Here is a 12,169-nt window from a genome sequence, read left to right on the forward strand (position 1 = left end):
GTTTCTCCGGGTGTCTGGTTGACATGACCCCGGATGGAAGACGTGCTGTCAGATTTCAGTGTTCTCCTACTTTGCTGGCTTTGACTACAACACCTAACAGCCAAGTCCACACGACCACACCATTTACTCCTGCTTCCTCTTTAAGTCTGCTAATAGCACTTTCTCAAATCTCCTTTTTGTGGAATTATGTATTTGAGCTAATGAAGAACAGAGTCACGATAATCCAGTTTTTTAAAAGCAATTTCTTTTTCTGTAGAATTCATCAGACAATTAAGAGCTTCTTTTTTTTGGTACCGGGGATTGAACTCGGGTACTTGCGCTTGCAAGGCAGGCCACTGAACCGCTGAGCTAAATCCCCAGCCTAGACAATTAAGATTACAAGAAATCACCATTAAAAAAACCCCCACCATTAGTTTATTGAGAAAGAAGAGCAGAGGGACCTGGGATTCAGCTCAGTGGTGTTGCTGCCTGCCTCTCAAGCGCAAGGTCCTGAGTTCGATCCCTGGACACCGCCCCCCCCGCAAAAAAGCAGAAATAATATGCATCAGTGACATTTTTGAATTTTTCTCATTTCTGAGTGAAGCAAGATACTCATCCTTCAAAACTTTCAGTTAAAAACGGGACACATATAAATTGTTCTATAAAAGCCACTATGCGTAGGTTAGTTAACATGTCTCAGTAATTCCAATTTGTTGTTTTCAGGGGCAAATCTGTCCCTGGAATACAGGATGAATCCCTGGGATAGGAAGTGGTTCATTTCCCAACAATGCCACCAGTATCTGCTTCAATTAGTTTTAGAAAAACAAATCAGTTTCCTCCTGCAGCTCTAAAATTAATCCAGAAAGTAAAAACAAACAACTGCTTTAAAGATGAATGGGTGTGGGCCAACCACGCACTTGAAATTCAATACCATCTCCACTCTTCGTCAGAAGGACAAAACACAGCTTTCTGGACCATCTGCTCCTGGCCCCCACCTTGCCCCCCTCACCCCCTCTCCTGTAGGCGCAGGAGGACAAACCTCATCCTTGGAGAGCACCCACACCACAGTTGGGTGTGTGCAGAGAACCCAACAGCACCTCCTTCCTGGCTGATCCCTACATCTGCAGTGGCCCCTGTTGGAGATGCCATCTCCTTCCTTCCACCTGGAAAGAACAGGCCTATGGGACGCCTGGAGGAGGTGCCCAAATTCCCATGTTAATCTGCAAGCCCGTTATCAACGTGGGCTTCAATGGCTATTATCCACCGTAATCCTAAAAATACTCCTGAGTGGCTTCTACTTTCCTGCAGGTGGAGATTATGTTTTCGGCTGCACACAGGACACAGGGCTCTCAATGTGCATCAGCCAGGCAGGAGTGAGCGACAGTACAGGGAGGTGGCGGGGGCCTGGAGGAAGCGCTTCCAAACAGAGCTGGTCCCCTGCCGACCCCTCCCTCCACAGGCCTGGTGACTTAGTTTATGGTTCTATGCCTTCAGGTCCCTTTCAGTTTAATAAAACCATGCTACAGATGTTTATTTCAAATGTAACCAGAACCTTATTTATTATTCGTGCATGCATGCTGTGCTGGGGACTGTCCTAGGGCCTTGCACATGCTTGGCACACACTGTAGTACTGAGTGATTTCCCCAGCCACCAAATCAGGAGCAATTTACCCTCCTCACACAGGAAAGGGGAAGGCATTCAGTCTTTTGTGAAGGCAAATGTGGAAGCAAATGTGCAGACTTACACGGGGTGCAGCTGGTTTGGAGGCACTGCAAGGAGGAAGCAGAAGTGCGATTGGAATTGGTGACCAATCAAAGCCAGACTTCCGGGTTCACAGCGAGGGGGTTCTCAGCCTTCTTGAGTCAGTTTTGAAAACCAAAGGTTAGTCCCATAAGAACGCACGCACAGAACTTCTGCAGACCCTGATAGGAGGCCCACAGACCTGAAGGCTTTTATGTTGCCCGGCCTTAAAGAAAAAGCCCAGGTGAGACAAACTCCTACAGCAGCGATGGCCAGCTCAGAGTCACAGTCTCCACTGTGATGATTCTGCTCTGCCTCTGGAGCAGGATGGCAGCCAGGGACTGCATGGAAAAGAGCAAATGCAGCTGTGCTCCAATCCATCTGCACACAGGACACACAGACAGCAATTTCTTATAGTTTCATGGGTTAGTAAATAGACCTCTTTATCTTTTCCTGTCATTAGAAAATGTGAGAACCACTTTTTGCTTGCAGGCCATACAAAACCAGATGTCAGCTGCCAACCAGGGCCCAGCACAGTGCCTGGCTCTTGTCACCAATAAAGACGCAGATGTCCCTTGTACAGCAGAAGCAGCAAACCCACGTGTGCTATTAGGTGACTTACAAAGTCTCCTCCACCTCTGAACTTTCTATGACTGTCCCTGCATGACAAAGCAGAGGGAACTATATGGCTGGGGAAGTAGCACAGTGGTACAGCACCTGCCCAGCATTCATGAGGCCTTGGGTTCAAGCCACAGCAACATGTTTTAAAACAAGGGGAACTTAATCCATGAGCAGCACCTCCACAAGCAGGTAGACAAGGGAAGCACACTTGGGAACAAGTTTATAGGCCCCAAGTGAGGGCCAAGTCAAAGCAGGAAGAGTGGCAGCATTTGGGTCAAGAGTGCATCTGAAACACTCCACCAGGACAGGTGTTTCCGGTCTATTTATGCCCCGCTTTGGTGCTGTGCAAAGACCTAGCCCAAGGTAACACCTGACCTCGCCATATAGCAAGGATGTCCAAACAATGTCCTGGGTGAACATTTCACTGAACAGGACAGCAGCTCCCTCAACAACCTAACACCAGCTCATTCCGCCTCGTATTGCCCTGGGCTGGGGTCAAGATGTTAGATCCCAACAAGACAGGAGAAAAAGCAGACAGAGCTACTGAACAGGCAGCGGCAGGGGTATAGCTCATGGTGGAAGACCTGCTGAACATGCTTAAGGCCCTGAGTTCGATCTCCAGCCACACACAGACACACACACACACTCATACACACACATACACACATACCCCTACAAGAGAGCTATGGCAGGTTAGACATTCCCAAATTCTAAAGGGAGGTGGGACCAGTGGGGCTTGGAGGAGGAAATAGGTAACCGAATTCTGTATACACAGGTGGCCAGCCACGTGCAGGCAAGCAGGGGAGGCTTCTTGGGAGCATTGTCTGCAGACAGTGGTTGTGGTACAACAAGCTGGGCCCTAATGCAAGGGACAGAGTGCTGTGTGGCCTCCGACTCTCAAACAAGGAGCAAATGTGACAAAGCAGACTCAACCTGGAAGCTCCACTAGGCAAGTGATACCTTCTCTGAAAAACATTTCCCTGCTTATTCATACGGAGGTGCAAAACAAGGAGCACGGCTTCTACATCTGCATTGGCCATACTGAGAGCTGCAGGTGGGTTTTTAATGCGAGACTCTGTCTAAGAAAGGCAGAAAGGCAGCGGCTTCAAAGTGAACTTGGCAAAACAACAGGCTGTCACCTGTTTACCTGGGACGCTGTAGAGAGCAGGCCAATGTGGTGACACAGCTGTGGAAGGCACACAGAGCCAAATGCCTGAGGCTTCAAGGAATGAAACTGGCAAACCCTCCCCAGTGTCTGGCAGACATCTGCACGAGGTGGGGCCTCCTCAAGGGGACAGCCAGGCCTTGGGACGCTGCCCACCTGCACACTCACCTTTTCCGTTAACGGCCAAGCCTGTGGCCATGGCTGCGGTCACCGGGCCTGGCACCTGAGGCACTAGTGGGTGTATTCGGGGCCTGCTCCCCATCCTGGCTCGCTCTGCACCAGGGCCCAACAAAGCTCCCACGGGCTTCTCTGCTGCCACTTCTGGTGCCACCGTGTCCTCGGGACCCTGTTCAACGGGGTCCAGTTTCTCAGGGCTCTCGCTCGGAAAGCCGTCCACTGCAGTCCTACTCTTAATGGGGCTCTTAGGCACAAGGATCTTGATCCCCGTCTTGGCAAGGTCCATGTTCTTCCGGCTGGACAGGGAGGGGGCTGTGTTTCTCCTGAACTTCTGGCTGGCCGCAAGCAGTGCACTATTCTTGGACTCAGGGTCCTTGCTGATCACGAGTGCCTTCGGGGAGGACTTGGAGAAGCTGCTGTTGGTGGACCTGGAAATCTGCTTCCTGGCATTGTTGGGGGAGGTCCTGGTGGTCCGTGTGAGTGTGCTCTCCTTCTGCTTCTCGGTGTGGCGCCGGTTGAAGTCGTGGATATACTCTTCGCAGTTCACCAGGTGCTGCTCTGGCTCCCATGTGTCATCCTCGCTGTCATAGCCTTTCCACCGCACCAGGTACTCGGTCTTCCCCTTTTTGTTTTTCCTTTTGTCAACGATCCTTTCAACCTGTGGGGTGGGGGGAGGGAGAGAAATTTAAGCAATGGCTGCAAATCCCAAACAACCTTATTGTTTAAAGAAGGTGAAGTTTAATAAGCAAACATCAAAATAATAAAAAGCACTGCAGATCATGACAACGATCTCTTCTTTCCCAACCTCAATCATCTGAAAATAAAATGGTAACAGACACCTAGAACTTTGGCAATTTTGTTGCCTTGTGCTAGCTCATCCTCAGGTTACAGGATGAAGGAGGACTGAAGACTTCCGGGCCATGGAACTGGCTCACAGAGGAAATTCACGTTGGTATTGTGGGTGTAACACTGAAGCACCGAGTTAAAACTAAGGAGGCAGTGTATCACGGTAAAATGGCCGAGGATGGTCAGGTTATTTGCCTTCCAATCTCGTCTTTAATTTTATCGTAGCATCTTTAAAGGATGATGCTGTGGAACTTTGAATTCAACCTCCCAACTGCTGGGATTACAGATGTGTGCCACACGCCCAGCATTCTACTAGTTTAACATTCTATGTACAAATGAGATCTTTTACAATTCACGTGAAGAGAAAATATTTGACACAATGCCCATGTACATTCTTGCAGAATTACCCGAATCTGTTGCTACATCTGCAGTTAATGTAAAACTGTCAGCCCGCTCCCCTGGAGGCAGTGCACGACCGTGTCTCTCTAAGCATGGATGCAATGGTCTTACAGCCATCAACCGTGAAAAACATCAGTATAATTTTGGCAAAGTCACAGGTTGTGTTGGAAGACATGACAGCGTACCTAGTTCTCTAATCTTCCAGAATAACACAAGCAGATTGAATACAACTGTAAGTTACCTTGTTCAAAAATACAAAACAAATTCTCCAATATATCTATTTGAGACTCAGAGAATTAAAACCCTTAACTATAGAACAGCCTAAAATTAAGCACATGTTATTGCTTCTATGCAGAAAGGATTAAGAACAAAAAGACCTTGTTTCATCAGCAGGCAAATTTCAGGCTAACAGATCTCCTGAGTCAAAATTTAATGTCAGATTAGGGACAGTGTGTCCACAGTGTACAAGAGAGCAATGAGTGCTTTTAAAGTGGTTTTTCCACTCTACCCTTTCACATCTGAATCATTGTGAATAAAGGTATAAGCATTTCAATTTAAGTTAAAAAGATGTATTCCTAGAAAATTTCAAAGAAATCAATTTCATGGCAGTAACAGTTTAAAAGTTTTCAAGGCAATGGGAAGAAAGGAGCTAAAGGTGTAGGGAAGGTGGGATGGGTAGGGGAAGGGTAATAAGGGAAAAGAAAAAAATGTGAGATAATGAAAAGATGGAAATAAAAGTGTTTGTAGATGGGGAGGGGAGGAGGGGATGAAGGGAGGGCAGGGGTAAGGGGAAAAAATGAGAATCAAGACTTGTCATTGTGGAGGTACAAGATCCCAACAATGAATGTAACTGTACTGTATCCCTAAAATGTACCAATAAACTCAATTAAAGCTGAAAAAAAAAAGTTTTCAAGGCATAGGATAAAAAGATTCTCTCTTATGGGAAAACTGTGTTTAATGCTTTTTGTTTCTCCTAAATCAATTTCAATCCCAGAAGCATGCATACCAAGTCAGGGTAACCTCTTCTCCTCTCATCCATTTCCCTGAAGCTAAACTGGGCCTGGGAGCACAGAATGAATAGGTTTGCCCTTCTCTCCTTAACCATGAGTCCCTGGCTCTCTCCTAGGCCCCTACCCGGGTCCTGCCACTTTGTGCAAACTGAGGCAGGACAGCCCCTCTGCAGTAGCAGACAGGTGGGAGGGGCTGGGAGGCCGCCGGCCACAGGCTGGAAACACTCACTCTCTGGCATCTCCCAGAAAGGTGCCTGCCTGCCATTGACTTCTTTTACTTCACTGAAAGCCCATGCACTGAGGACACACAAAGCCGAGGGTGTGTGTTGTTTGCACATGATACTTAAAGCACAGATAATACTTATGTGGATGTGGTGCCATTAAATGAAAACTACTCAAGGACACCAAACTCTGGATTTTGTACTTCTGTGTGTCATAAAATAATAAACCCAAAATAAAAAGACAGATAAGAAGTAGGGAGATGGATCTTTCTCAAACAGAAAGGGGATCAAAAGATGGTGGGACGGGGCAGAGGGAGGGATGAAAAAAGAATTAAGGTGTGTTTTGTACAGGTATCCATTCCATGCAAGGAATGTTAACATTGTGCAAACACGTACTAATAAAAAAGAAAGACCCAAAACCCACTTCTATTGTTTTAAATGGTAAAAACCACTCAGAGTCAGCTGCGGGCTGTAGTTAGCCAAACCGAGTTGAAACTGAAGGAGCAGGAAGACATTTGGGGGCAGGCGCAGCACTCCACTGTCTTGAGACACTGCCGGGAAGGAGACGATAGCCGCGTGTGTGCACGACTCACACTGGGCAGTGTGTGCCAGAAGGGCACTCGGTCGAGCCAACACCTCAAGGTAACAAAGACTAACAACCACAGACAACAGGGACGGGAGGTGTCCCCCGGCCCCACCCAAGGACAGATGCCCTTTCCCCATTAAAAAGTCAGCAGTTTAAGTAAATTAATCTCTCAGTAAAAAGGCATCACTTGGATTCAATGAACTGTTATTGGAATACCAAACCTAAAATTATTTCCTGAGTACTCTGTGGTGAAGGAGAATTACATGACAAGCACATAAATAAACCTTTCAGGCCCTTTCCCTGAGTTTTCTAGATTCTATCATGAATTCTTTCTCAGGGTACCTGCAGGTATATCTGAAGTTACAGAACTGCAATGCAAAGTATTTCACACGACAAAGCCTTTATGGAAGAATATAAAGCAAAAACTGCAGATAAGCTCTCCTAGGAATTTAGAAGCCTAAAGAAAGGCACGCAAATCTCACTCAACTCACCCAGATACTGTTTTGCAATAATGTTACCCACTCATGCTTTTGTTATAATTTCCTTCTCAAACTCAATCCAGAAAACCAAAATGTGGAATAAGTCAAATCTGGTTCCCTCCAAGTTTTCAAAGCGATGAAATTAATCCACAGGACCGATCCAAACACCTAGCTCCACCCGTCTGCTTCACCTGCTCTGGACCACATCCTGACAGTCCCCAGACCAGAAGCGTGCTGAAATATACTCAGAGTATGGAGAAAAGACTCATGCACACACGAACAGAAAGCCATAGGAGACACCTACACAGTTAAAGCCCAGGATAGGAGGGAGAAAGGGTGAGTCTACTGTTGCATTTAAAATACAAACCAAGGTAGGGCTGGGGATTTAGCTCCGTGGTTCTGCTGCCTGCCTCACAGAGGCAAGGCCGATTGATCGTAGGTACAAAAGCAAACAAACAAACAAATTACAAACCAGGGCAAGGCATGAAAATATGCTGGTTTACAAGAAAAAGACCACAGTTGCAAAGCCGTCACAGCAGGAAGCCTGGCACGTTGTATCATCACCAAGGACTGTGTCAGCAGTGGCTCTGGTCCATTCCACTTGATCTCATTCTTCCCAGAACAGCGGGTACGGTACAGGCTGCAGGGGTAAACCTGAAACCACACGCAAGGCTGAAAACCTTTCTCAGGTCTGGTTCTCATGATGTGGAACAACAAGGCATCACTACTGAGAAAAGCAAGGCATTTATTAAAATTTTGCTTGCAGCAAGGAATTCTGGAGACCCTTAAAATGCAACAGTTCTCTGGATGAGGAAGATACATGTTGTACCAGCCATAGAAAAAACTGTCTTAACCACTATGAACAAGGAAAGTTGCCTTAAATTTTGAGAACAGCTTTTATGCTAAGGACTCTGACACGACTGCAGCTTTACTGTGGTAATAAAGTGATACAGATTGCCCTGAACTACTTCATATTGAGCTTCTTGGGATGCCAGGCAGCTGAAAGCACAGCCCCCTGGAGGAGCCCTGCGCTCACCGGGAAACAGCCCCCCTCAGCCCTCACCCCTCACTGTGGCCAGCACAGTGTATGAAGGCATTTTTATTTCAGCTTAGGTTGGTTCACTGGGAGGAATCCCATTATAAGCCAAGAAGCATCTATAAGATAAAAACAGACACCTGATTCCCCAGGGCACACATGCTTCCCTGGCAGTGCCAACGACTCTCCCAGGAAGGTGGTCAGCATCTTCTTCATCAGTGCCATTTCCTGTTGAGCTCAAAGACTACAGCGCCACTGGGATGGGACAGATGGGGGTGTTGTGCTAAGTCACATACAAAAAGGACAGGTCACATACAAAAAGGACAGATGTTCCAGCACTGGAGAGGGAGGGGTAACTCAGACACAACTACCTCAAAGTGCCCGACAGAAACCAAAACCAGGCAGGAGCCAGAAGGGACAGGACCAGAGATCGGAACCACAGCAGCTCCTGCTCCGAGTGCGCACTACCTGCCTGCAGCACAGGGCCCGGGCAAAAAGCATCGCCCTCCTCCAAAAAGCAAAAAGCTTCAGGAGTCACAAGATGAAGTGTAGAGTAGTTAGAAATTTAGGGAAAATATACCAGGTAGGATGTACTAAGGAGGGTGAGCCCATAAATCCAGGCACCAGCCTCAAGTCCTGGACATGCTCCTGAATGACACCAGGCTGCTAAAAATCACTGGCTAGAAGGCCAGGGGTCCCCAAGACCACCTCGACCACCCTCAGGTTTGCTGATCCATTGAGAGGACCCTGCGTGTGATCTCACTCCTGGCTGCTGCAGTGAAGGACCCAGAAGAATAACAAAAAGGAAAGGTGCCCGGGAGGCACCTGGGGGCCACCAGGACACACTTCACTCCTCCAGCGTGACATGCCGTCTCCAGGGCAACTTTCAGGCTCTAACTCAGGTGGCTCCAGGCCACAGCTCTGCTGGCTGGCTATAGACTCTAGCTCCAGGCTCAGAAGGAAAACGGCATTCAGCTCAAACCACACCAAAGAACATCACAGACCCGAGACCACAGTAGTGGTCTGGAGAACACAACTGGCCATTCAGAAGCAACAGTGCAAGTCTACTTTGGTCCGAGACTTGCTCCCAAGCATGCTAGCAATGCTGGCAACATCGGCAGCAAAATCCCAGTCCTGTAAACCATGCTAAAGACACAGTTCACAAAGGAACACAGGCCCTCAGGAGGAACAGGGAACACCTGTGCTATCCGCAGTGACCCCAGACCCCACTCCTCTCTTCTCCACGGCGGTCAGTGTGGCAGCAGCACAGCTCTGGTGCAGTGGGAAACAGACTTCCCTCCCTCAGCTGCCAGTCAAGGCTTCCCGTGCCTCATGGCATTCCTCCTCCTCCCTGGAAGCTCCAGGGGTTGAGTCCCTGGTGACTGAGAGGTCTACACTGCTCCAGGCGGCCCCTACCACAAGGATGAGGATGCGGCTGGCTTGGAGTCATTCATAGGGAGGAGGGTTCGTGTTGGTGGCAGAGAGCTGCTAAGACCACAAGCTGCTTCTCTGCTCAGCACACACAGGGGGTCAGAAGTTTTGCCTAGGGAGAGGTGCTCATTAGTAAGAGAACCAGCCCTCTGAGCCAGACTGTGGGGAAGTTTAGGCCTGAAGGTTCTCCTCAAAATAGAATTAACAGCAACAAGGGCAGCCACAGGACACCTACTTTACCAGAGAACAGAGGTAAGCTGGAGTCCTACTAAGTAGAAAAATGAAGACAACAAAACAAACAAAAAGAGCTGCAGAGAAATAGGGAATTTGTGCAGGAACACCAAGACATATATAATGGAAAGAGGGACAAAGAAAAAGGAACAAAACATTTCTGGGAAAAAATGGCTGCAAACATCTTGCTTATTTAAGGACAACAGACTGTAGAGCTAGGAAAACAACATGCAGGATGAATGCAAAGCGATCTACAGACATGGGATAGTTAAGATACTGAAAGTCAAGGCAAAGAGTGTCTGAAAACAGCAAGAGGAAAAGAATTCCTCATGTACAAGAGGCTTGTAAGATCAGCACTGACTTGTCTTCAGAAGGAATTGAAGCAGAGGGCCAGTATCCACAGTGTTAATTTTTTTTTAAAGGCTGTCAATCTTGCATCCAGTGTGCATGTCTTTCAAAACTGAAAAAAAAAAGGGGGGCTACATACTGTACGAGTCTGTAACAGGAAAATGATGAAGATGGTGGCTGTCAGGGAGTGGGAAGGGAGGGCTGAAAATGAGGATGATTTTTCACAGCAGAGACACCACTCTGTATGGTACCATAATGGTCACCGGCCGACTCACAGATTTACAGCATGGAGACAACCTCCTGGTAAGCTCTGGATTTTACGTTGACGTAGATTTGTCAACTATAAAAAATGTACTGCCCAGATAAACTCATAGAGATTTTGTTGCTAGCAGACCTGTATTGCAAGAAATACTAGAGGAAGTTCTTCAGGCTGGAAGCTGGTGCACAGGGAAATCTGAATCTCCATGGAAAATCAGGACCAGAAGAGGTAATTACATAAAATTCTAAAATAGTGAAATTGTGTACTTTTTCTTCCTTCTTCTATTAACTGATATAAATAGCAATTATATAAAACAATGTATATACTGCTAGACCCATAGCACATAAATGTAGCATGTACAGTTATAAGTATGTATGTACTTAGCATACCCGAAAAGGAGCAACAAAAAATACATGAAGCCCAAACTGACACAGGTGAAGGGGAAAGTGACAACTCAGTAACGGGAGAATTTAGTCCCAGTGTTGGCTAGTGGACAGGATAAACAGATTAAGAAGAGAGAGAAGACCTAAAAAACACTGTACAAAAACTGCTACAGTCTGTGCAATGACTGCAGAAGACACGGGCTTCAGTGCACAAGGCACGCACCTCACACAGCTCATACATGTGATCACAACCTCAGTAAACCGAAAATGACTGAAATCATATGAAGTACTAACTCCAGTAAAATAGGGTGGAAACGAAAATTAGTAACAAATCAGGGTAATTCAAAATATATGGAAATTTAACAAACTATTATACAAGTATGGGAGCCAAGAGACGGAGGGAATCACAAGATAAAGTAGAAAATAACAAGATAAAAAGAAAACAAGATCACACATACAGTGGGACGCAGTAAAAGCACTGATGAGTGGGAGATTCACAGGGGTGGGTGCCTACAGCATCAACATCACAAATCAGTAACGTAACCATTGCCTCAAGAACCTGGGAGTGCACCTACACCCCAAACAGGATAGAAATAAAAACTAAGAGTCAAATTTAATGAAATAGAAAAGCAGCACTAAAAAAGCAATACGGTCAAAAGTTTCTGAGTTATAAAATCAACATTAAAAAAAATCAATAACCATTATCTATATAACAATAATGAACTAGCTGATAAAGAAATCAAGAAAATACTTCCTTTCACAATAGCCTTAAAAAAATTCCTAGGAAATAAACCTAAGCAAGGAGGTGAAAAGACCTGTACAATGAAAATAACACTGAATACTGAAAGAACACTCAAGACACTGAACGCTGAAGAAATAAACTGAAAGTGCTAGAGGATGGAAAGATGTCCCATGGTCAGATTGAAAAAATGAATATGGCTAAAGTGTCCATATTATCAAGAGACTCATTATCAAAGGGACTCAATCCCAATCAAAACTCCAATGACAATCTTCACAGAACCACAAAAACAATCCTAATATTCATAAGGAAGCATAAAAGACCCACAAGAGCCAGCACAGTATCACAACATCCGATTTCAAATTATACTACAAAGCCATAGTAACAAAGACACACGGACAAATGGAAGAGGAGACACAGAACAGGCCCATGGAAGTACCGCTATCTGATTCTTGACAAAGCAGCAGGTGTAAGGCCCTGAGTTTGATCCCTGGTACCAGGAAAAAAAAAAAAAAAAAA

The 12,169-nt window shown here is 46.3% G+C and overlaps 1 protein-coding gene across 2 annotated transcripts in view; it reads right to left on the minus strand.

The window, feature by feature from the left end:
* Positions 1-12,169, minus strand: part of Cdyl (chromodomain Y like) — a 137,259-nt gene that overhangs the window by 47,141 nt on the left and 77,949 nt on the right. For both annotated transcript variants that reach the window (XM_010622789.3, XM_010622788.2), the window contains exon 2: positions 3,674-4,340. In XM_010622789.3, the coding sequence (XP_010621091.1) occupies positions 3,674-4,340 (667 nt within the window). The remainder of the gene's footprint in view (positions 1-3,673; positions 4,341-12,169) is intronic.

This window comes from Fukomys damarensis, unplaced genomic scaffold (assembly GCF_012274545.1).
Source record: "Fukomys damarensis isolate Sample0158 unplaced genomic scaffold, DMR_v1.0_HiC HiC_scaffold_10, whole genome shotgun sequence".
NCBI lineage: Eukaryota > Metazoa > Chordata > Mammalia > Rodentia > Bathyergidae > Fukomys > Fukomys damarensis.